Consider the following 24,979-nt stretch of genomic DNA (forward strand, 5'->3'; position numbering starts at 1 on the left):
GTTGGTCAGTCACCTCCCCTGTGTGAGAGAGGTGTACGGGAATGTGGGGGGTGGGGGTGGAGTGTGTGTGTATCACCTCTCCTCATGTAAACCCTAAAGCCTTAAGATAAGAAGGTAAATTAAAAGAATCCAATTATGCAATATTTCTTTTTAACAGGGGCTTGGTCAACCTGATGTTAATTTGAACATTTGTACTGCAGCGTTCTGATTGGTTGCTGTTGAACTTGCTTGAATATGAGTAATTTTACCAGGTGTCCTGTATTCAGCATAGGGAAATATGGTCACCCTACTGCAAATGTTCTCACCAGTCCAGAGCTCAAACACTTTTTCATAAACAATGGATGCGCAGCATTAAATGTGACTGGGCTATGTCTTTATTGCACCAAGACAGAAGATGGTATTATGCTTCATTAGCCTGGAGAATCTCTACATCTAAAAAAGACTCATTTTAGTTCGCTATTTCATAGCAAAAAGGGGAATTTCAGTACACTGGGCATTAAACAAATCTGTAAAATGAGCTTATTTTCTTCCACCCTGAGGCCCTTTATACTGCCAGAGCAATGTAAAACAGCCTTAGTGTAACTGAGAATCTGGCTCATTTCACTCTTGTTTGTGGTGCCCAAATACTGTTATGCTGGGAGTTGGATGAATCTTGTTGAATCTGGTGGCCACAATAGCCGTCCTTCATTCAGGACAAGTGTCAGACACTGTTTAGCTATTTTTTGGTGTAAGATAGCTGAAAGAAGAGGATCATCCCCCGAAAACATTGGCCACATACAAGGCCAGTTAAGAGTTGGGCCATGTGGACAGAGGTGCTTCACTAGAGGTTGGATACAAATTGAGGGGCTGAGTATAGAGTGATGAAGCTCCGTGTGTGTGAGCAGAAGCAGCCATTAAAAACCACAGAAGCAGTCAGAGAATGCATCAGAAAGCCAAGGACAACTTCTAGCATGAGAGGCAGCTAAGAAAGAAAGCTTGTGGGTAGAGTGCTGTCTGGGAAAAGAGGCTTGGAATACAAAACAGGGAAACTAGCTCCTGTTATAAATAATAAATAAATAAATACATTTTTATTGTCTGTTGTTTGATTCCTACTGTGTTCAGAGAAACAAGACTTTGTACATTCTTTGTAAATAAACAGGATTGCATCGAAGAAACCTGACTCCAGCATCAATTTCTCCCCTAATGGGAAGAACCCACAAGACCCCAAATATAGGCTAACTTCTCAGGTTAAAGGGGGTATCAATTGACACAAAGGGCCTCACACTGGTGGGACACCATTGTTTTCAGCAGAATTACTGCCTATTTACATTGGTTTAAGTAAGAGGAGGATGAGGCTCAAAGGCTTTATAGCATAGATTGAATATGAAGTTTGTTCTATATATTGTGACCAAATTCATCTGTGAGAATTACACCAATAGCGGACATTCTTATAGCAATGTATTCACATTGTTTTATTATGATTTTTTAAACAGTTAAAGAGTGATAACACATCATTTATTTAGTCTAAATCAGTCTAATATCAGGAGATCAAAGCGGCTTCACCTATATGCTATAAACTGCCAAATCAAGGCATTAGATTGCAAATCCTTTAAGGTAGGAACCGTGTCTTCCTATGGGTTTTTACAGCACTTGGCACAACAGGGCCCTGAGTCTGAGGACTCTGGATGTTACTGAAATATAAATAATAGTCATAAATATGATTCTAATCTCTCAAACTTAGTAAGAATATCTGTAAAAAGCACTCTGGTGGCTACAGCAATGAAACTGTACTCCACAGAAGAATTGCTCAAACATGACATTTCAAGAACTGAACAGACATCCAAAATGGCAAGTGGAAAAAAGCCACAATGAAACCAAACCACAACAATCTCAAAAGAGAGAAGTAGTAGCCATGACTTCTCTCTTATGTGAATTGGGCATTATACGGATCAATAATTAAGAACAGTCAAAGGTAACTAGAAAATGATGGGAAAATAACAAAGGACAGAACTTACTCCACTTGCATAAACATATGGACAAATGTAAGGACAAATTCCTTCCATAACAGAACAGCTATTCTACTCCATTCCCTGAAAGAGATTGTGATGCAATTTAGATTGGGAAAACTGGGAAGGAAGTACACATTGGAACATAGCAACACTTAACTGGAATCAAAAAGAGGTAACAAACTGACAACTAAGCAAACACACTATCTCTACTGGCCACAAAATCAATCCAGAGATTGCCAAACCTGTAGGAAACAAAATGTAAATGAGGCCCCATACTCTTAACTGTACCCAACTTCTTTTTTAAAACGTGCACAAATGAACTGACTCCTACCACAGATTGGCTCACATGGCTGAGAAATTTCAAGTGATGAAAAATCGTTCAGAAACCAGACCTCTCTCTATATGCAGCCAAAAATTAAAATTAAGGTCACAGCAGGACAAAACAAATCTGCCACTATACCGCTACAGGACTATCTGCATAATGATATGTTGGCACAGCTATAGCTTTAAGTTACTGGCAGCAAAATAACAATGGCCAGCGGGTATCATTTGTATAATTTATTATTATTAATTACTATTATTATTGCACCCGAAAGACCCGGACAGTATCGGGACACCTTTGTGCTACACACTGTACACACAGGAAGATGCTGTTCCCTGCCCTCCAGAGCTTTCAGTTTAGAGTTAGACAGCTGTGCCTGACTTTTGAATATTACTCAGTGTAAGGTTATCACAATCAGGTCTTAATTAGTTGCCAGACAGCCAGTGTTTATGACATACGTCATGCTACCACTGGCAATGTGACAGTTCAAAGAACGCTGTTTGGAACAGGCTACATGAAACAGCTCAGTTTTCTTAATCTTCATCTTCCCCTTATCGCATCAACTGGGATTGGGTCGTCGTGCAAGTATCCGCCATCTTTGTCTGTCTAAGGCAGAACTAAGGTCCACCCGCTTACCATCTTCTCTGAGGTGATCCATCCATTGCTTCCTCAACTTTCCTCTGGATCACTTTCCTACCACCTGCTCCTAGCTTCACGAGGTCCTTTCATTCACCCTCTGCATCTGTGTCAAAACCAGACAAGTCACGCTGCCTGGATTTTGTCTGCCATATCACAGACATTAACTTCCATCCTAACACTTTCATTTCAAAATCTATCTCTTCATGTAACGCCTCTTATGGCATGAAGATGTCTCATCTCAAATACCTGTAGGCATCAAACCTAACATCTCTTTATCAGTCATGCTTCTGCATCATATGGCATTACAGGGTACACCATTCTTCTGCACAGTTAGGCTTTTAGCTTCAGTGACATACCTTTGTCATACAGAGCCCCTGAGATGTTATTCCACACTCTTCCAGCACTCCCCAGTCTAGACAGTATCTCATGGTCAAGCTCGACATCTTCCACACCCCTCCTATGAAGGTACGTGAACTGATCAGTCTCGTTTATGTTCACTCCATTATTCTCTATGTCCAATTTCCTATTGCACCTTTACTGACCACATGACCTCCATTTTAGTCGTGCTTATTTTCATTGTATGCCATTATAGCCAGTCATATCACTGTTTTACTGTTTCTTTCTTATTGCTATATTGTCTGCATATAGCAGCATCTCGTCTTATCCCATTGGAATCTTCTTGATGACTTGGTCCATCAATATGACAAACAGCAGCAAACTTATGGCCCATCACTAGTGCAGTCCGACTTGCTCTTTAAAAAGACTTGTCATTCCAAAATATGTTTGGTTCACTGATTTTAGGTGATCTATATAGGGCATTCCCCAGAGTTATTAAAACCTTAGACACTCAACTTGATTTTCTTAATATTCATTCTAATTTTTTATATCAGCCTTTCATCCAGTGTCTTTTTCCTCAAATTTCCCAAAACATATATCCATTAATTTCATTTATTTCACATGAAGAGGTAAAAAAGAGAAGCAATGATGAAAACCTAAAAAGTGGGGAATTCAACAGGTGAGGATTTAAATGGGTCAGAAGATAACAGGCCAGATCCTCAGCTAGTGAAAATTAGTGTGGACTAATTGGTATACTGATCATTGACTACAGCAGTTCACATTAGCTGAGGATCTGGTCCATACCACCTGCTACTTTAACGCCTGAATTTGAGTGATTATTTGTGTCGCTCCCATCAATGCATATGCTTCTTATAATGCAGGCATTTCCACCCAGGGAGCCCAGCTGATTCCTTTGCTCTCAATTTAACTTGTCAATCTACTTTTTTCTCTTTAAGCTGCTCAGATATTTCCATTTTTTTCCCTATTATATTGTCATCAAGTTTCCCCCGTGTTTGCTTGTCAATTCAATCAGGATGTGTTTATGAACGTAATCGATGTGAAACCATAAATAAAAATGAGTGAAAGAAAATGTAAAAAAATAAACTATCGTATCCTACTGTGATGTGTATTGTGTCCGAGCGTTCCAATTCCAAGTCTAGTTGCTGGCAATAAGGTACCTAAGCCAAGGCAGTATGCCAGCTAGCTAGACAGCCCATCTAAGTGTGTGTATGGTTCATCTATCGTATACACCAGTTACTTGTCAGCCGCTGAGTGAGAATATTGATGGGGGTGGGGGGGAGGAGAGGGAGAATTCATAATATCCCAGATTACTTTCTATTGTCTTCCTTCATTTATCTGTATTATGGTATCATCTTCATATAAATTAATAGCTCAGGCAAGACTGAGACTATAAGAGCAATCACATACAAAAAGTGTTTTGCTTTTACCATTCTGGAAAGATTGTTTATGAACGCTAGGTTAATCTTTGTTAGGCCATGCAACGTGGCTCAAACAACGTGTGGCAGGCAGTTTTATGATCCATAAAGCTTTTTTCCAAACTTTTATACTCTCCTTATTTACATTCAATAGATGTTATATACTGACATCTGCTGTGAGAAAGACCCATCAAATGTACTGAGATTTACGGCCTGATTTTTAAAGGTATTTAGGCACCTACAGCTGCAGATAGGTGCCTAGTAGATGTTCAAAAGCATATGAATTTGTATGCACCTAAAATACCTTTAAAACTATAACTCTTTCTCTTTAGATTACTTATAATACAGTTATTGTAGACATGGGCTTGTCCCTTGAACTCATTTAGTTTGTTCTACTGCTCACATTGACCCAAACTCCATGTATAATGGGAATAACAGCTATTTGCCTGGTGGAAAATCAAAAGATAACTAAATTTGCCATTTTTGGTGCTTAAAAGCCACCTTATTAAAATCAAGATTTGTAAGGCACACATGGGATTTGGCTCTTACTAGTGTCTGATCATGGATCAGGCCTTGATACAAAAAATCTGACAGAATCTTACTCGTGTGGTCTTCCCCTAGGAAAGTACTTAAGCATGTATATAAATCCCATTGACTTCATAGCAATTTATGCACATGCTTAAGTGCATTCCAGAATCACAGCCTAAAGCAAAACCTCTCAGAGGGCTTTCTGCTGAGTTATACTTCACTCTTGATAGATAAATCCAGATTTTAAGACCCATACTCAACAATAAGGGCCAGATCCATTTCTGGTGTGACCCTATTAAAATCAATGGGGTTCTGCCAGAAATGAATTTGGTCCATACATCCCAAAAGGCATTGTGGTGGTGGTTTTTTTAATTTATAGTTTATATTAAATCTGGAAGAAACTAAAAAAACGTGGCGAGCATTCATATATCAACAAAGCAAGAAAGTACTAAGAATACTCTGCTATTGTTACTCTAACTAAAGTGCAACTTTCAAACACATTACTTCTCAAGTCCTGCAGGCTATTTGTCAGTACTTATTTAGGGAAAAACCACACTGGCTTAAATGCAAGTTTTCCCTGAGTAAGGCCCAAGACCTGGAAGAATTGACCTTATACTTACATGAGCTAAAATAGAATCTGAGTGTTATCTGCTTTTGGAAACTCGCTGTATTAGAAACCATAGATGCTACTTATAGTTTAATGTCAAGCTATCTTAGACATCAGGGTGGAACTTAATAAAAGTTGCTTCATTTCCTCCTGCTGAATTAGTTGATCCTGCTAACTGATTTGGTTAAAGCAGTTTTACCCCAAGGAATTGGTGCGGTTACTGGCCGCTTAACACAGCTTTTGGTGGCTAATTAACAAATCAGGTAACCTGTCAGAAGTAAGTATTTTTATAATAGCAAGAGGAGGTAGATTTTTTTTTCTCAGTTGTTCCAGCCATGTTTTTTAAAACAATCAGATAAATTCACCTTGTTTTTAATGGCTTGAAGCCTGATAGCTCTGCACATTTGATAGGTAATTTAATCATCACTGGTGTGGATGAACAAAAACGCAAATTAACTCCTGAAAGGCTTAGTTTTCTCTTAGACAGCTCTGCCTTTCCACTGTCATGCAGGCACTGAGCTTCACCAACTGGTTAGCTGGAGGTGTTATTAAAAATTTACAGAGAGACACAAAGGTGTGCTCTGGTGTCTCCTATTACCCTTTCTACTGTTACGCTGGCAGACAAAAGGTCTGGAACCTGCTTCATGAATAATGAATCATGTAATATGCATAATACATTTTTAATGGCACTAAGTAATAACGTTAAGACAGATATTTGCAATCTTCAAATTTACTCTGTAACAGTTTCAGTAATTTGTTCTGATTCTTCACCAGTTAGATTATGATTAAAGTTATTTTTGCCCATTCGTTTCAAATAGATAGCCTTGAAATTGTCATTCTTTATGGACCTGAGCCTGCGCTTCTTTGATGTCAAGGGCAGACCTCCTACTAGCATCCCTGGTAAAGAATCCAGAATTGTATGCACAGTAGAGGGAATTTGTCACTATTCTGAATCCTGGTGAAATTGCTTAATTTTAACTTGGTCCTTTCACAAGTAAAACCCACCTGGTTGTGATGGGCCACATGCCTGAGCAAAAACTTCTAGATTTGGTCTATAGGTTGCAGGAAATTTTAAGTAGAAACCTATTTTTCAATTAGTTCATTGTATTTCCCTTTGAAAAGCACCTAAATCCCTACACTTTTCAAGCTCTTGGATTAGACTACCAGGATTGACCTTCTTACTTCTCGGCTAGCCTAGTCTAGCCTTCTATCAGCATTAGTCCCTGGTTAGACATTGTTCAGGTAGAGTCCTTGCATCCTAGTTCAATGCTGCAACCTAGTACCTAAAACTTGCATTTGCTATCAACCAAATCAAGGTAAGTGCTGAAGGTTCAGGCTGCCTGAAGCACTGGGGAGCTCTAAAGAGCTTTAATTTGGAATCATCTTTCTGACGATGGTGAGTCTGTTCATCAGTGAAAAGAATCCCTCTGAAGAGTGAAAGTGGAGAGTATTTCTCCTGGAACTGAAATCTGAGGTCAGCAGGAGAGTCCCCTCTGTGAATTCACTTATCAATATTCCAGCCTCCATTCAATGTCTGCTTACTGGTTTTCCTCTAAAGCCAATTTAAAATATTTTCTTGTCACCTACATCCAGCCTACACCTCATTCTCCATAGCTTTGTCTCTCACCAGTGCTGCCTCCAGTGCTCCCCACTATGCCTGGACTATCCTCCTGGGTCCTGTATGCCATGTCACCTCTTTCTCTCTTCCTTCAAATACCTTGCCAAAGCCCACTTTTCCCACACTTCCTCTAAAAATTAACTACTCTGCCAGGGGAGGGATAGATCAGTGGTTTGAGCATTGGTCTGCTAAACCTAGGGTTATGCGTTCAAATCTTGAGAGGGCCACTTAAAGATCTGGGGCAAAAAATCAGTACTTAGTCCTGACTATTGAAGGCAGGGGGTGGACTTGATGACCTTTCAAGGTCACTTCCAGCTCTATGAGATAGGTATATCTCCATATATGCAAGCTTATTGAGTATCCCTCCCTACATGAACTATCACCAAAATTTACAATTACAGAATCTTATTGTGCATACACTCTCCCATCTCCACCTGGCCTGTTGTGATCCTGTTCCTTTATGTCATTTCTTTCTGTGCTTAATAAAGGCCCCAACCATGAAAGCACTCATACATGTAATTTGATGCATTTGAGTAGTCTCATTGATTGAGTTCAATGGGCCTACTTGTGTGTAAATTTACTCACATATGTATGTGCTACAGGAGAGGGCCTTCAATTGACAGCTCTGTGAGAAAGGGCTCATGGGTCAAATTTTCAAAAGTGAATCTGTAACTTAGTTGCAGATTTTTAAAGGTACTCAGGCATTGCTGCACTCACGGTTGCAAGGCCTAAGTGACTTAAGAACATTAGTCATCTCATTTGATTTCAATGGGAGTTGAGTGCCTAAATACCTTTGAGGATATAGGTCTTAGTGCCTACGTCCCACTGACTTTCAATGAGACGTATGCTCCTAAGCCCCTGTCTCTTAGGTTCTTAAATTATTAGGCCATATTTGAAAATCTGCCCCATGTGTAAAGTGTCATGCCCACCTATCGCAATATATAGGGATCACCTGATGATTACCTGTTCTGTTCATTCCTTCTTGGGCACCTGGCATTCGCCACTGTCAGAAAACAGGATACTGGGCTAGATGGACCTTTGGTCTGACCCAATATGGCCGTTCGTATGTTCTTATACAATGTTGCATAATAATATAGAGTGAAATTGCCTAACTCTGTTAAACTTCTGTACTTCAAGGAAAACAACTATAGAGGATCCTCAATACTTTATTAATTTAAAACATTATTCCAATAAATATGTACCAATAAACATAAGACACTCCATAAAATCTAAATAAAGACATTTACAATCCTGCCAACACAGTAAAAACAGCATATTTTCCCACTGAGGTACACACAGGGTCATTTAAGGCAAATTCAATCAATTACACTTTCATAATTATTCCTGCCCAGCCTCGGCATGGCAGTATTTAAAAATAAAAATAAAAACCCTTAATATACAAACAAGTCTATCAGTAACTTGTTAGCTACTTCCCAGTTATTTATAATCAAACGCAGAGTGCTGGTGCTGATGGTCATTTGGACAGAAAGCCTGTGCCCGCTATTTGGTCCTGTTCTTTTCAGTCAGGGGCAATCAGTTGTTCTCAGGAGTTCCTAGTTATAAGGCATTACTCTGTGCTTTGGCTTTTCCTTTTGAGTCCTTCATAGGCTTCTCCTTCCCCAACTGATGTAGAGCAAAATCCCAACCTTTTCAGATAAGCAACCCCACTCCTAACACACACACACACATACACTCACCCAACCAGGCCTTGTCTATACAGAGAGCTGGAAGGACAGGAGACAAGGACCTGACTCTCTTCTCACACTAGTTTTACAGCAGTGTAAGTCCCGATTTACACCCGTGTAAGTGAGATCAGAACCAAGCCCAAACTGATTCCTTGGTGCTGAAAGCTGCAAGATATCAGTCCAGCTCCTCCACTACAAGCCCTCCAGACAGAGACTGATCCATAAAGCTATTTAACAGTTAAATTCAACAAAAGCAAGCACTTTTCATAACATTACCTAACAGCTCAGTGTGTTTATCATGTAAACTCTGTTTCCCTGCAAGTTAATTTCAAAAATAAAAAGATGAAGGAATTCATCTTTGCCGTGGGTGAAGGACTTGCCAGCTCACCGATATTTTCTAGCTTATCCACACTTGGAGCTTCAGGTTTCAGATGGAAACATTTATTTTCCAGTGTTGTGAGAGAGAAAGCCCAGCCTTTCAGATCCACTTTCAGAGTCCTTCTGGTTGAACTTTCAAAGCTGTGTCCCATCCTATCCTCCCTGAGATCCTTCCCCAAAAAGTAATGCCAGGGTCTGTGCTAAAGGGCATGACTCAGGGCCTTCAGGGAAGCAAGGGAGTCTCTTCACATAGTGTTGTAGGTGCTTTCTGTATCGCAGCTCGGTCTCATTTCAGACCATGTTGTGTCTCCCGATGTCTCCTTAAATCCACCTTCCTCTGGAAGCCTTTGCCACACAGATCGCAGCCAAAGGGCTTGAAGCCAGTGTGCTTACGACTATGGGTGATGAGGTTGGAGCTCTGGCTGAAGGCTTTTCCACACACCTGGCACTTGTGGGGCTTCTCACCTACAAGGAGAAGGGGATAAGGAGGGCAGGCCCCATCTTAGACAATCAACATAACATCCAGGCAGATCCAGGACAAACTAGCCATAATCAATGCATCCCACACTTTGAAGTGATTACCACGCTGCAATACTGTCATCTCTAAGTGACAACAGAACAGGGTCACTCTCCCTGGGACAATACTATAGGTAAAATCCTACCCCATTTAAGTTAATGGCAAAACTCCCTTTGATTTCAGTAGGGACAGGACTTCAACCCATGTCTCATTTCAGTAATGTATGTTACCAGATTCTAGTCTCACTTATGACAGTGTAACTCCAGAGTAAATCGATCAGCTGATTTAGAATCTGGCCAAAGATTTGGCCAATAAAGTCCAATTTTAAAAAAACTGATTGTCTTTCTTCTTCTCTTCCCCCATCCCATTTTACTATTTAAATGGTTCAGCTCAACCAAATTTTTCAAGTGTAGCCACTAAAGTTTAGTTTGTCTCAATTTGAGACAAATTCTAAGTCAGCCAATGGATTTACTCTGAAGTTACACTGAAGTAAGTGAGACAACTTTATAATAATAATATTTGTTTGTTTTTTACAAGCATCTGTGACCTTTTTGAAAGTCAAATACTTTGACAAAGAGCATTGATTTTATATATGTATATACAGATCACTATCATTTTCTATGATTTAAATCCATGATGCTAGCAGTTTGAAAGGGAAGCTTTATTTTTAAAGATCCCTGAGAACACCTTCTGCCTCTTTCAACAACATTCTTTGAAAAATGCTTTCCTTGAGTAATTTATCTGCAGTGTATTAATTTCCATATTCATTATCATCAACAATGAAACTTGAGAACTATGCACCTCTCCTCCCATTATATGCCAGACTGCAACCATTTGATTGGAAAGTCTGGGTGAAAGCCCAATAGATAGATAATCTCTGAGTAAATATTTAGACTGAGAGTTGGACCCTGGGCCCTTGAATTTAGTGTTTAATCTAGAGGAGGAGGCTGCTGCTGCTGCTATTGTAAAGTGGCAGGCTATGCAGATGGAGATGCAGCACTCAGATTCACCTGTCATTTTCCAAGGGTCATAGCTCTAAATCAAGGCCATATGAATATATTGTTCTACAAATCATCTTACAGAGAAGCCCTTCTGAATAACCACAGGGAGGATCCTATTAAAGCAATACTGATGGGACAGTGAGGATTTCAGGTATTAAACAGAGGCTGTTCATGAAACCAAGTTCAAATTTCCCTTCTTTGCACCATTGCTCCACTTGGGTTTTCACAGTGTGAGCTACCTCGGTGGGGCAAGGGCCCAGCAGAGGTAGCTGCATGAACTGGTCTGGTTGAAGATGACTGGATTGGTGGGAGGGGAGAATCTCCTCTCCAGAATCTATTCTAATCAACAGGGGCTGAACGCCAGCTGCAGCAGGGCTGACCTGTGTGAATGAAAGTGTGTTTCTTCATGTCAGATTTCTGGTGGAACCGTTTCCCACAGTACTGACAGGGGTAGGGTCGGGTGTCCGAGTGGATGAGCAGGTGGGTGGAAAGGGTGGAAGATCTCTTAAAGCTCTTGCCGCAGATCTTACAATCAAAGCTGCGTTCCTGCAGAGAGAGGAAAGACACATACCCCGTTATGCCACTCCTGAGATCTCTTTGCAATACAGTTAGCCTGCCAGTACATTAACAAACACCCCCATCCCAGGAACCACATCCTCCTCCCCAGTATCCACTAGGCCCAGTGAAGGCACTAACCTTGGTGTTACTGCCCCACTTGGTAAAACACATCCCTGATTCACAGTCAGATAAATTCATCTTCCTCCCAATTCTATGCACCACTCTGACCTAGTGATTTAATGGAACTGCTCTTCCAGACAAAGGGACTGTGTAAGACTAGCTACTTTAGTGCCTCAGACTTTGCACTAGATATGTGCACATTGCAGGGGGCTCCAATGGAGAAGCCACAAGACTTCGCTGAGCAGCCTGATGGCCACAATACAGCACAGTGGGGCATTTGGTTAACGACATTGCAAGGTACAGGACCCCACCTGACATCTTAACAGTGCTGAGGACCCGGGAGAGTGAGGTATTGAGGGGAATGTTTGGATTGGGTTGAATTCTGTTGGGCAGTTATTGCTTGCTGCTAGATTTACTTTTCATCAACATTCAGGTCAAAGGTGCCTAGAGCTTTAAGATCAGAGCCTTTTTGGTTGTTAATATTTTTATCAATCAAAATACATACACTGGAACCACCACTACCTCTCCCTCCACTCAACTTCCTGTCAGATCCTTAGACGCCCCATCACGCACTCCTCTCCTCCTTTCACTATGCTCCCTCCCTAGATACCCCATCACAAAATCCTCTCTTCCTTCAGCCCTTCTTCCCCTACCACACACTTCTCTCTTCTCCCAGCACTCACTCGCCTCCTCCAGGCAGACACGTCTGCTTTAAGTCTGTAGTTGGCAGGCAGCATTTTCTTGTTGTGCTCAGACCTAAATGCTTCCTCCTCAGGGTCTGAATACACTGAATTGCTCTTTTTCCCACTGTTTAACTGGTGATATTTCCCTTCCTCAGACGCCCTGCAGTCACACACACATTCACTTGCAAATAAAACAGCAAACAAGTCTCTCTGTAACTCTGTCCTCCTGAAGCTGACTTTGGGAGGGAAGATTTGTCAGGCCAAATGAGTGGGTGAAGGGAAAATATGGTACAATATCAGCAGGTGGAAAAAGTTACAAATCCTCCTACCAAAATTAACAACCATATTCTTCTTGTGTGTGACTCAGATCACACTGAGATGGGTGAAGTCTGCTCTCTACACAGGACTAGGTATTCAGGTGCTCCCTGTGCGTGCGCGCGCGCACACACACACACACAGACAGTAACTAAAAAGGAGGGAGAGAGGGAGGAGAGCTGGAGGGTGGAGACAATGAGTTTCTTTAACTGCTAAAAAGTCCACCATCCAGCTGCAAGGTCCTGACTTTGTGAGAGAGTGACATGAACGGTTGTTTTATTTGTAAAGTACAATAGGTGTCCATAGCTCATTACAGACAAACATAGGGCCTGGGAAATGTGGAGGAAGTTTGGTATGTATTATATTTTGTTAATTTCATTCTCCGTGTTTATAGTGCCTGGATCCCGGATGCCTAGCTATCACCATGTTCTCCTCATTTAAGAGCCCACCTGCCACTGTGCCCCCATCCACCTCAGCACTCTCCTTCCTCTGAGAGCCACTATGCCTCTCTGACTCCCTCACCCTGAGTGCCTTCCTGCACCATGGCCCGCTCACCCTAAGTGCCCATCTACCACCATTCAGTTGCCTCAGCTGCCTCTTTGGTTCTGTACCCATGGTCCTGGTTACCTGCCTTAGCACTGCATGCCCCCACCGATGTGCCTACCCTGCTCTTACCTGGGAGTGCACAGTCTTGTGCTGCTCCAGGCTGACTGCATGGCCAAAGGTCTTGCCACACATGTCACAGGCGAAGGGTCTGGTGCCGCTGTGCGAGCGGCGTACATGCACCTCCAGGCCATGTGGGGTGGAGAAGACCTGAGGGGAGAGAGCATGCAGGGATCAGGCAGGCTAGAATGAGGAGGCAGCGGCTTGGATAGGACCAGAGTGGAGAAGGTCGGTTCCTACCTTGCTGCACTTGACGCACTTGTAGGAGCCAGTGCTGATCAGCAGTGGGCGGCACAGAAGCTCTGACTCCACCTTGATCCCACCTGGGCCTTTCTCCTGCTGCAGCCCAGGCTGGGCCTCTGCATAGAGGCCAGGTGTTGCTGCTGATGGCCGCTCGAAGAGTCCCGGCCCAGGGGAGCTGAAGTCACTATAAAGTCTCAGGGCTGAGCCACAGTCTGCACCAAAGAGGGCAGACTCCGAGCTCCGCTCACAGAAGAGCCCCAGGGCTGAGCTACGCTCCAGGGTTGGGCAGGGTCTGTAGTTCTGCACCAAATGCCTCAGCTCAGAGCTGCCCAGGGTGCTCCATGCATATGGCTTGAAGGGCACTGAGAATGGAGGCGCCTCATCCAGGGAGGGGCAGACAGAACGCTCAGATGCTGTGGAAACACAAGGGGAGGGAGCAATTAGTGGGGTTCATAGCCACCACCCACTGGGCACAAAGCAGCACCGCAGAAGCTCAACACAGGTTCCAAAGCCAGAAACCTATCAGTGCTGCACACTCACTCACATGAGGGCTGCCTCTAAGGGGCGGGAGGGGGCTGTTACCCTGAATAGTGCACTATAGGCTTAATGCATTCATTGCTACAATCTGCACACGCTGCCAAAGCCAGCTTTTCAAAAATGGCCACTCATTTGGGGTGTCTCAGTTTTTGGGTGGCCAGCTTGGAACCTTTGGCTTGATTTTCACAGATGTTGCTCACCTGCATTTCCCTTTGACTTTGACTGGAGTTCTGGGTTCTCAGCACCCATGAAAAACATACCCAATATGTGCCTCAGACTAGGCACCTAAAATTAATGGCTACATTTGAAATTTTTGGCCTCAATGACTAGGCAGTAATGTAAAGCACACATAATAAATAGATAAATATTGAGCCTCGCTCTTATACAACACTTTTCATATTCTCCTACACATACCATTATGGACATGCCAGGAGCAGCTCCCTAGTTAAAGGTGTGTTGCATTTTGCACTTTTAGCAGAACTGAAATCCTTCTGTTTCCCAATTTAATGTCAGAATTAGTCTCCAGATTGGCACCATAAGTCTTTGGAGTACAGTTGAATTATCTCTGTAATATTCTTCACTTTTGCAGAGGAAACATTTTAAAATGGACTCTTGCTGAAATGGAGATGTGTAATGCTCACATTTCTCTGGGTTCCTTTAGTGAAACAAGCATAGGCCCCAAAAACTCTGAACTTCACAAACTCCAGCCCTGACAAATATTATGAAAACCATGCACATAAACCACATGTAAAATTGAAGACGCAAACGAGAGTGATTGCCCTTCCTGGTCATAACCTACACAAACTGCACCACAACAGACTGTTGGGGCTCAGATCCATCACTTACTTCTTTTTTGCCAAGAACATGAAAACAAAAATGTTCGAGATGCTTTGGGTTTTTTGCTTTGCCAACATTTTCCAGCCAGCTCTAACTTGAGCCAGCAGTTCTGTTCATACCCCTGGTGAGGGATATGGGCAACAGGGATATAGAAGTGGGCTCTGGGAAAGAGCATGAGCTTCTGAGGGCCATGAGGATTGAGCAGGGAGAGCCAGGTTTGGAGGACATGGCTGGTCAAGTGGGACTTTTGAGAAACAGGAGGGTTAACAGAGATCTGCAAGAAGACAAGGAGGAAATAGGCTTGGGGCGTGTAGTTCAGAACTAGGACATGAGACATGGAGAGATGGAACCCAACTGTCTCAGCCCTGACACGCTGGACCTTAAAGGGCTTCCTGAGTACCACTGCCTTGGCTCCCCATCACATCATCCAGCAGCACAGGGGGAGTCGAGTGTCTCTGTGCTGAGGCATCTGTGTATCAGGGGCTCTCCACAGAATAGCTGCACTATGGACTAGGAAGAAGAGGCAACAGTGGAGAGTATTTAATTCACTCTCCCATGCTGATGCCTCCACGTAAAGCCATTTGGTTTCATCACCTCAGGCTGCCTGAACAACCTCACCTCTCCTTCAGCCAAACACCTCTTCCTGAAAACTCCCACTTCTATAGCCACAATTACTCCCCTGGCTCCTCACATCCCCAGTCAGAAGCAGCCTCACACTCTCTCAAAACCCCCTTGACACATCAAGATGAGGGTGAAGATATGTGGCTATGAATGCTGTAAAGGAGGAGCTGAGATGGAAAAGGAAACTGATGAGTGGAGATGGAGCACTGAATGACTTGGCTCTTATTCCCTTATTTTGTACACTTTATGTCGGCGGGATATGCAGTCTAGAAACCTCCCAACAAAATAAGGAAGATGTTTGTGTGGGAATACCCATACCCACACACATCACACACTCTCACTCATACAAAATGGGTCTGTAATGCTGACATGATGGTGAACACGGTCTGTCCTCCTCCGCACTGACTGCAAAGCTGTGGTCAGCAACATGTCAGCTCTCTCGGCTCTTCACAACCAGTGTCTCAGTGTTGTCAACTATTGCAATTTGATCACAAGTCTCAGAGTATTTGCCTGTTCTCTTAAAGCCCCAGCTTCCGGAAGGATGTGATTTCATCAGCATTTCAGTTTTCTTTCTGTTATTAAAGTAATTTTCAGACACTCATGGTTGGGGTGGAAAGCTTGAAAACATGACCCCTCAATGCTCCAGGACTAGAAGGCAAATCAAAATACCCCCCAGGGCCTTATTTTTAAAATCTCATGATTTTTAAGCCAGTCTCTTTATTTTTAGGGGTGGGAGAAGGGGATGACTTTTGATTTTGAACCCTTGGAGTAGGCAATAGGGATGTGGTAACATTGGATAGTGCAGACCAGTGCTGTAGAGTCCCACCCACATAGATACACACCCTTCCTACGAGTGCAAGTGCCAGGGCAGAGCACCCCACACACTGGGCACACCCTCACTAAGGGCTGGATGGAGTCACAGAGGCACAGCCCTGAGGTGGGGCGGGGTGACACTGCTCCTCTGCCCTAGGAACGCTTCCCAGCACCAAGGGCAGTGCAATCTGCTCCCTCCCCTATCCCCCGCCAGTGCCTGGGCAGAATCATGTCCTGCCTTCCCTCCACCCCCCAGCTCCCTAGCCCGTTTAGGCTCCCCTAGCACAGGTGCTGCAATTTTGCCCGGGGTTTGCTTAGTTCATGCAAGGGAGGGGGAGAGCCCATCCCCCATAAGGGCTAGTGGGACTTTAGCCCTAAATAACTGAACTAATAAATGAATAGGCAGCACTCTATGTACACAAAGATACACACACAAACACACACCCCATCTCTCTGCCTTCCTAGCTAGAGTCTTATCCCTGGGAAAGGTATCATGCAAATACAATAGCAATGATATATTTAATAGTATATATTAATATGATTTAAATTAATCAGTTATAGATTATGAATATGTATGGCCAGGTGTTATTACATACATACATATAAAGAGAGCTTATAGATATAATGTATTTATATACCACAGTAATTTGCATAAATACAGTAGATGTATGGTATTTATAAATATTATTAATAATACTAGAAATAAATCTACTCTATGCAAATTACTATGGCATAAATACAATATTCAGATTTAATTTTACGCACTAATGAAATGTGAATACATATATTCGTTTTGCAGATCACACGGAATACGAACAAGAATCATATTCTATTCCACTATAGACACAGAGCATATGTATTCTATAGCGTTTGTGTCTATATACACACTCTCAGTGCCTCTGCCCTGCATGGATTTCATTCAGAAAAGCTGTTTCTCTCTTTTCTTACTTGTCATGCACAGCAACGATCTTTCCACAGAAGAATAAATCCTGCCGTGAAAAATTAAAATATGGTATCAGTACATCCCCGTGAGCTAATTAGACATTCAATTGTCTTACAAATTTCTGGGACAGAGAAGTTGGCGAGGGAATGGGCGGCGGGGGAGGACTGAGGAGAAAGAATTGGTGGGAGGAAGCTTGCTGTCCTGACACTGCTTTCAGGACTGCCAGACAGCTCGTACCTGCCTCTCTATAGATGCCAAGCTGGCTGGAGTATTCAGTGTAACGATTTCAGCAGCATTATTAGGGGACACGCCTGTCGGGTCGGATCAGTGGATGCCAGGGACACCTGCAATCCCCACTTCACTCCTGGGATATGTTCGTTAAGAATATAACGGGTACAGATCCCTCCAGTACTGATACCCCCATCGCATAATCAGTTTCAGCTATAAAAAATTCTCATTTTGTTAAGACACTCGCTCCCAACGCACCTTCCTCCACGCACTCACAGTAAATGAAAAGCTTTAGGCAAGTGAATTTTAGGAGGGGAAAAATAATCGTGAACCAAAACCTAGGCGCAGATCTAGTGAAGACTGTCTCTCCAGCGATCTGTGTCCACATGTTTACAGACACAAGGTGGGTGAGGTAATAGGTTTTACTGGACTGTCTTTTGTTGGCGAAAGAGACAAGCTTTCGAGCTCTGCTTCGGGGCTGTGTAAGCTGGACAGCTTGTCTAGCTCACCAGACTCTACCTCATCCACCTTGTGTCTCTAATATCTGGACCTGGGACCAAAACGGCTACAACAAGGCTCCGCATGTTTACACTGGGCGGCTGGGGCGCGATCTACAGGACCCTGTCCAGAAGCCATTAGTATGGCGGGGGTTAGTGTTAATTATATTGCTATTATTAATTAGAATGCAGATAACTAAGCAAACCAGATCAAATTTCATCCCCGCATTTTGTCGTGTGTACCATTTTATTTGCCTTGAATCAAACCCTGGGGGCTTTTAAAATGTAGAGCTGCTCCCCTATTAGATACAGACGTGGCTATGCAGAGACATTACAGGGACAAAGTAGGAATGAAAATCAGGAACAGGTTTTTGTTTGTCTGCGGGAGTTTGTTGATCTTGTAAAGCTGAGACAATTTTTTTCCTTTCCAGGGACAGAAATTGTTGCTTTTTGCACCGAGTTTATGCACGCACACACTTTGTCTTTTTTCAGCTGCAGCTTTTTAACGGAAGCAATAAAAAGCTTTGTTATTTTTGTTATAAAACGACACGATTGTATTTTTAAATGAGATAGTATTCAAGCCAAAGTCAGGTCTGCATCTTCTCCCACTGCTCCGGCCACATCAAAGACACAACCAGGGAGCTAGAGACAGAGCTGCAGCTATAAGTGTGAGCTTCCTGGATTTGGGGTGTTTAAATCTGACTGTCATTATTTTCATCTGTTTTTCAGGAATGCGTTTTTAGAAAAGAAAAAAAAACTCTTTTTAGACAAGAAACAAGAAATAACTTGAATGGGAGTTTGGAAAGTATCTAACGGATAATGCAAACACACACACACACACACACTTATGTTTACTGTAGGTATACAGATAGCCGTGTATCTACAGTTACTCGTTTTCATAACACATATCCCCTAGCGCAGTCCGATCTATCATATGAGCAAACTCAGACACTGTAGCAGCCTATTACATTTAGACACCAACAACACTAATTTGATACTCCTGTGATTTGCATTCTTCAATATCTCAAGGCTCTTCAGTCAAATTATTGTTCTATATCCACTCGTGTCCATGCTCAATCCGGGCTAGATCCTGCTCTGTGTGAAGCCAACAGGAATGCTGCACTCCGTAAACTAAAATATCTCTCTGGGTGCATGTTTAACACTGGAGTAAGATGCACAGGGAAGCTCATTTCTAACCCAACGCAATGTACAGGGGTTGTCGGGATTCAGTATAACACACGGTGGAGGCTTTTTCTTCTTAACAGCTACAGGCACACTGGTAACACAACCGACAGCTGCTGCGTTTGCATGGGTGCTGGTCTGTGCTGATCCGGAGTGGATCCGGCAGGACGGTTTGCTGCCAGGAGCCCCTATCATCTCAAAACAGTCACTCTCCAGCCCGGCCGATTTCCCTGGGCTGGGACGGCCCCCGACGGCGGCTCCCAGAGAAGAGGCTGGGGAGGAAGCTGGGCTCCTTGCCCTGGGCTGCCAGCCGCGCCCCCTCCCAGCCAGAGCCCCAGCCCGCAGGCGGTGCCGGCTCCGGGCCCTACCTGGCGACACGGACGGGGACGGGGGTCTCCAGAAGTCCTCGAACTCCGACGCTCGGTCGCAGACGCTGTCCTCGCAGCTGGGAGCCGAGTCTGAAGCGCGATCCACGGCCTCGCTCAGGTGGGATTCCGGGGAGGCGCGGCCCCGGGGGGGCTCCGGGTCCCGGAGGCCGGAACTGCACAGACCCGTCTCTGCCGGGATCTTACTGTCTGCGGGGGACAGAGGCGAGAAGGGCCCTTACCCCGGGGCAGATGGGGAGAGCCTGGCCCGCGGGGCCCCCGCCTCCCCGCCAGGGCAGCATCCCCCTGCGGCAGCCCAGCGGCGCCCCTGCCCCAGCACCCGGGCAGCGCCTGCCTCTGTCCCTACCGCTCCCCCAGCTCAGCCCCGGCCCGCTGCTTCTCCGGGAGACCCGCAGACTCCGCCCGTGCCGGGGCTGGGCTTGGGCCGGCTGCCAGGGGTCCCCATTCAAACACTAGCCCAGGGCAGCGGGGTCCTCTGGGCGGCAGGGAACAGCCCGTGGACTGCAGCTCCGACTGCCGCTTGCCAGGCGCTGAGCTCCCCCAGTACTGGGCGGGCACCAGGCAAGGGGCAGGCGCGGGACAGAGACCTGGTCGCTGGGATCCCCTGACCCTTGGGTCGCCTATCCCCACCCCGCCTCCCCAGTGCCCCATTGCGACAAGCACCAGTCTCCGCACGCTCGCGCGCACACACAGACACACACACACCGGGGCCGCGTGCCTTGGCCCCGCGAGCCCCCCCGAGCCCTTGCCCGCCCTCCCAGGGCTCTGTGGTTGCCTGCAATGACCTGGCACAGCCCCCTTGGCGCAGGTCAGGCTCTGATCCCCCACCTCCATGTGTACCGCTGCACCCAGTGCCCGAAGCTGCAGTGCCGCAGCCCCTGACCACAGGTGCCAGCCCTACCTGCACAGATCTGAGCCAGCAGGCTTTCCAGGCGCAGGCTGCAGTCCTCGTCCGGACAGCGGGGCTGGTGGTAGCTGTGCGCCTTCTTACTCTTCACCAGGAAAGACCTCGGCATGGTGAGGCTGCTCCTGATCCTGCGAGGCGCCTGTCACTCTCCGCGCCTGTGTCTGCGCCCTGGACACCCCAAATCACTAGCAGCGCCACCCGTGAATCGCCTTAAATCCCCAGCCTTGCATGTGCTCTGCAGAGAGATTTGACAAGCCATTGGTTAGGGATCTCCAGGGGGACTGGAAATCGGGACAGGGCGGGGAGGGGCGAGGGGACAGGGCAGGGGAGGAGCATGCGTACAGGACGGCTTCGTTCACCAGGTGGCATTCAGACAGGTGGTTTCAAAACAACGCATCTCCAGACACATCAGCCACAAATGGGGCTATCGGCTGGGGGTGCGGGGGTCGTTTCTTAGGTGTCTCCAACCAGCTGGAAAATCAGACCCGCAGCTCTGCGAAGAAGCTACACTGCTCGTTCACTCTGTTATTACTCCAAAGGGCGTTACGCAGTCCTCCCCTCCTATCTTTCATCAGGAGGGTGGGCAGGCGGGAGAGGGGCTGCTTGCAGCTTGTTGAGCAACAGACATCAAACAGACGGGGAGAAATAACACGCTAGCCGCCTTTTGCACCATCCTCACCTTGGAGAGCTCACACAGGAGCAATCTGCCCAGGCAGTGCAAACGAGGCGGATCATTTCGTGTGCCAATTTACCTAGGTGAAACTGAGTCAGTTCTTCACTCACCCAAGAGATTGAAAGGCCTCACAAATATCACTGTGTGCTCATTCCCCCCGAGACTGCTAATAATAACAAATAGCTCGACAAACTGATTTCTGACCAAACTTTTGCGAGATATCTCAGTTACAATAGTTTAATGTTTTCATAATTTGCATGGCTGTAAACATTTTTAAAGCTCATCAGCGGCGCAGGAACAATATGGGTTATTTCAGGCTCTTCCCTCTAAGAGACTCTCAAGCAATAGCTTGTATCAGATTGATTTTGTGGGGGCTAAATTGCAAACAGAAAATAGCGGTGTCTTGCTCTGTCCTGCTGCACATCAGTCCAAGGAGGATCCTGGATATTGAGTACTGGGAGAGGGAAAGTTTTTTCAAGCACATCAGGAAAGAAATGCCAGCTACGCGCCTGCTGTCTGCTGCTACTGGGAAGTCAGGAGAGCAGCAGCCTTCAACCTGCTGTCTGATCTCTGCATAATTTAGTGAGATCACCGGTGTTCATTTACCCTTCCCCCTACTCAGTTAACAGTCCCCGCCAGATAAGATTCGGTGTGGACGGTCTCTTCATATTTGGATTAGATCAAAGAGCTACAAATCATCAGCAAAGCTTAGCCGCCTCGGAGACAACATGCTTTCTGAAACGATGTAACAATTGCATGTAAACTGGACACGTATGAACGACACCAGAGACTGTCTGCTAAAGGGTTTTCGGCGACATCAGTATGAATGGGATTAATTTGCTTGGGGGGAGGGAGTATAATTAAATCTACAAACAAAATCCAAAATCTGAGAGTTATCCATGTTGGAGTATCGTGGTACATCCCTGTCCTAGTTCAAATATCCACGGCTGAATAAACTTAACAAATATATAAAATCGTAAAAACATTTTAACTGTAACATGAAAACCCGAGATCTCTCCACACACTTGAATCGAAAAGACACCTGGGGGAGAAAATCTGTTTACAGGTTTCCTTTGGGGTCTCCGGAGCCAGGGGTTTAACGAACAGACAGGTGTGCTATTGAGATCGGCTCTGTCACATAGAGCCTCAGAACTGGGCTACCACAACACCCGTACTCGGCACTTTGCAAAGAGAAATACCCCATGTCTGAGCTCTAATGCGGGTTTGTCCTTTGCCAGCACCGGCTCACCACTCCTGGGGTAAAGAGCCAACTGCGCTTTCTACGAGGCAAGAAAGGAAGACGCTGGATCTTGTCACGCACGCGGCATTGAATTTAATCTGGGTTTGGTTTTCCTCTAATGGCGTCAGTTTGTTATGAACAGCTAAAAGAGGTCTTGTCTGATTTCATTTACCCTCGCAGGGCCGGGCCCAGAGGGGAACCAATCAATTGCTGCAGATTTTTTTCAGCTGGCAGCTCTGTAATTTACAGTATCAGCAATCGATTGCCGTTCATTGCTCACGCAGGTGTTTTAATATTTATTCCGCCTCGTTCATTTTTTGCCATCGAAAAGATGTAAACAAATATAGTAAATGTTATTCAGTGGGATCATTTTTAACCCCCTGTACATTAAAATCGAGGTTCTCTTGACAGGATCGCCCGAAAAGCAGCTGTTCTCTTCGCTACAGTATTTTCAGATCGCTCTGTTTGCTAGAAACTGGTGGGAGAGTTTCTCTCCTGTTCCACCTGTTCCTTAATTCATCCTTGAGAAAGAGGCACTGTTAACTGTGAAAGGAAGGGGATAAAAATCAAAGTGGCTTGATAAATTTGTTGACATATTTATCATGAGCCACAGGAGCCTGCCCTGTATTGATTCGCTAACACCGCCGCCGATGGGGCCTCAAAAATATTTCAAACACTTTAAAAATCTCAACTTCTGGTTTTTTTTTCCCTCCAAAAGCTTGGGGACGTCTGTGCGATGGGTAGCACCCCCCAGCTTCGCTCCTTGCGTGCGCTCCAACACGTGTGCGCGCGCAGGGCTGTCCACACTGCCCTTCTTGTCTTCCCGCGCACTCCTTCCACACACCATTGGAAAGGAAAGTTACTTCGTTGCCTGATTCCAGTTTGTTACAGTAACTCGCTGCTTTCTCTGAACAAGACAAATCGGTTTCCTTATCTCAGTTCTGGCTGCTGCTTAAATCTGCGCTCCCTGCTGAAAGCCAAGGCCAAATTTTCCGAGATGGCAGATAATCCCAGCCAGTAAATGTGGGAACGCGGTTTCCCAAACCCACCTGGCATTATTCGACCCACCCGTAAGGAAGTGAAACATATGGCAGGAACTCAGGGAGCGTTTAACCAACAGCAGAGCAGTTCTCTCCCTCTGCGCCAGGAAATCACAGCGAGACCCACATTCCCCAGTGATGCTGGCGCTCGGGCTTTTCAGGCACACAGATGTCAGGCTCCGAGCCTGTTCTGAGGTCAGTCAGTGATGCGGCGAGGGCGCAGGCCTCGCTTTCCAGCAGCCTGTTATATTTCGGGCTCCGTTTTCTCTTTGGGCCATTATGGTTATTATTCGCCACGTGCTTTCGTTTCATTTTCTCTCCCCGCTCCCAGTGGCCGGGCTGTTATTAACTGTTCTCCTCGCTGCATAGGAAGAGGGAGGGAGGCAGTGAGCAGCTCCACCCGCACAGCTGGGCACTCTCAGCCCTTCGCAGGAGGGCCGGGCAAAGCCAATTCCGTTTCCCTGCAGTGCCCCGGGCGCTCCCATAACGCGCCCTGCGCTCCGGACGCCTGCTGGGGAGGAACAGAGGAGGAGTCCGTTTTCCTAGCGGATCTGTCCTCTGCCCCGGGGGAGACGTGTGTGTGTCTAACCCCCATCCCCTTCGGGGCTGGGGGCAGGGCCGTCTCCCAAGGGCTGAGCAAAAAGCAGCGCTGCTAGGTTTGTCCTTTGCTCTCAGGGAGACCCGCGGGCCAAGGGGGACAGGCCATTTCCCCCAGCCGGCCAGGGGCGCAAGGCAAGACAAGGAAAGCTGCTTACCATTTGGAAGCGTGGCTGCAGACAGCTTTGTGACACACAGGCTGCTAGTTTAGGTGACTTTAAATTTAGCCTCCCTTAAGGAGAGCTGGTGTCTGACTTTGCCCTTTTTTTTCTCTCAACTCCTTCAGAGCTCAGCCCCCAAAACCACAAATTCCACTTCCTGAGCGTTAGGAGCTTCTGCAACAAAAATGCGTTTAAAAACCTATCAGATCAACACCGGGTTTTCTCTCTCTCTCTTTCTCTTTTCCTTAAATGAAAAGGTCTTACCGTATTCAGCTTGGCAGGGTTCGCCGGGGTGACATCCAAGTGTCATTCTGCAATAGGGCGTTTCATTTCACTCGGGGTTCTGCTCTAGAAATTACACACAGCGAGCTGAACTATTCTTGGATCCTCTTCAACTTCCGCAACGAGAACAGGTCACAGATTCAAAACACAGATTGACTCAAAAAGGGGGGGCGGGAGCTGGGGACTGTGCTCAGAGGAGCTGACACAAAACTTTCAGGGAAATTCAAACCTCTCAGCTCAGCCCCCCTCCGGTCCTAGGAGGGCTGAACAACCCCCACGAGGCAGTCTAGACGGGGGTTGTATTATGGATCGGGTTTAAGGCAGAGCATTGTACAAAAGAGCCCTTCCCTAGCCTAGAATTAACTTGTTGTGGAAACTCTTTTGGGATAAATACACCC

At 45.4% G+C, this 24,979-nt stretch overlaps 1 protein-coding gene across 3 annotated transcripts; it reads right to left on the bottom strand.

Moving 5' to 3' along the window:
• Positions 1-8,624: 8,624 nt before the first annotated feature.
• GFI1 (growth factor independent 1 transcriptional repressor) lies at positions 8,625-24,645 on the bottom strand. Of its 3 annotated transcripts, XM_032773005.2 has the most exons (9): positions 24,564-24,636; positions 24,297-24,473; positions 20,931-23,902; positions 20,583-20,823; positions 19,664-19,870; positions 13,635-14,050; positions 13,407-13,544; positions 11,436-11,601; positions 8,625-10,002 (listed from the first exon to the last, which is right to left on the bottom strand). In XM_032773005.2, the coding sequence occupies exons 4-9, from the start codon at positions 20,695-20,697 to the stop codon at positions 9,824-9,826; spliced, it is 1,221 nt and encodes a 406-aa protein (XP_032628896.1). In that variant the 5' UTR covers positions 20,698-20,823; positions 20,931-23,902; positions 24,297-24,473; positions 24,564-24,636; the 3' UTR covers positions 8,625-9,823. The 3 variants fall into 3 exon arrangements, with proteins under 3 accessions (XP_032628896.1, XP_032628895.1, XP_032628897.1); XM_032773004.2 differs by lacking the exon at positions 20,931-23,902; XM_032773006.2 differs by lacking the exons at positions 20,931-23,902; positions 24,297-24,473 and having other exon boundaries at positions 24,564-24,645.
• Positions 24,646-24,979: the final 334 nt, after the last annotated feature.

Source organism: Chelonoidis abingdonii, chromosome 7 (assembly GCF_003597395.2).
Source record: "Chelonoidis abingdonii isolate Lonesome George chromosome 7, CheloAbing_2.0, whole genome shotgun sequence".
In the NCBI taxonomy this organism is placed as follows: domain Eukaryota; kingdom Metazoa; phylum Chordata; order Testudines; family Testudinidae; genus Chelonoidis; species Chelonoidis abingdonii.

Excerpts from the sequence above, each read along its gene's own strand:
- GFI1 (XM_032773006.2), bottom strand. The coding sequence starts at position 20,697 with ATGCCGAGGTCTTTCCTGGTGAAGAGTAAGAAGGCGCACAGCTACCAC. Across the intron at positions 13,545-13,634 it reads AGTGCGTCAAGTGCAGCAAG|GTCTTCTCCACCCCACATGG; the intron begins GTAGGAACCGAC and ends CTCTCCCCTCAG. Across the intron at positions 11,602-13,406 it reads ACAAGACTGTGCACTCCCAG|GAACGCAGCTTTGATTGTAA; the intron begins GTAAGAGCAGGG and ends CTCTCTCTGCAG.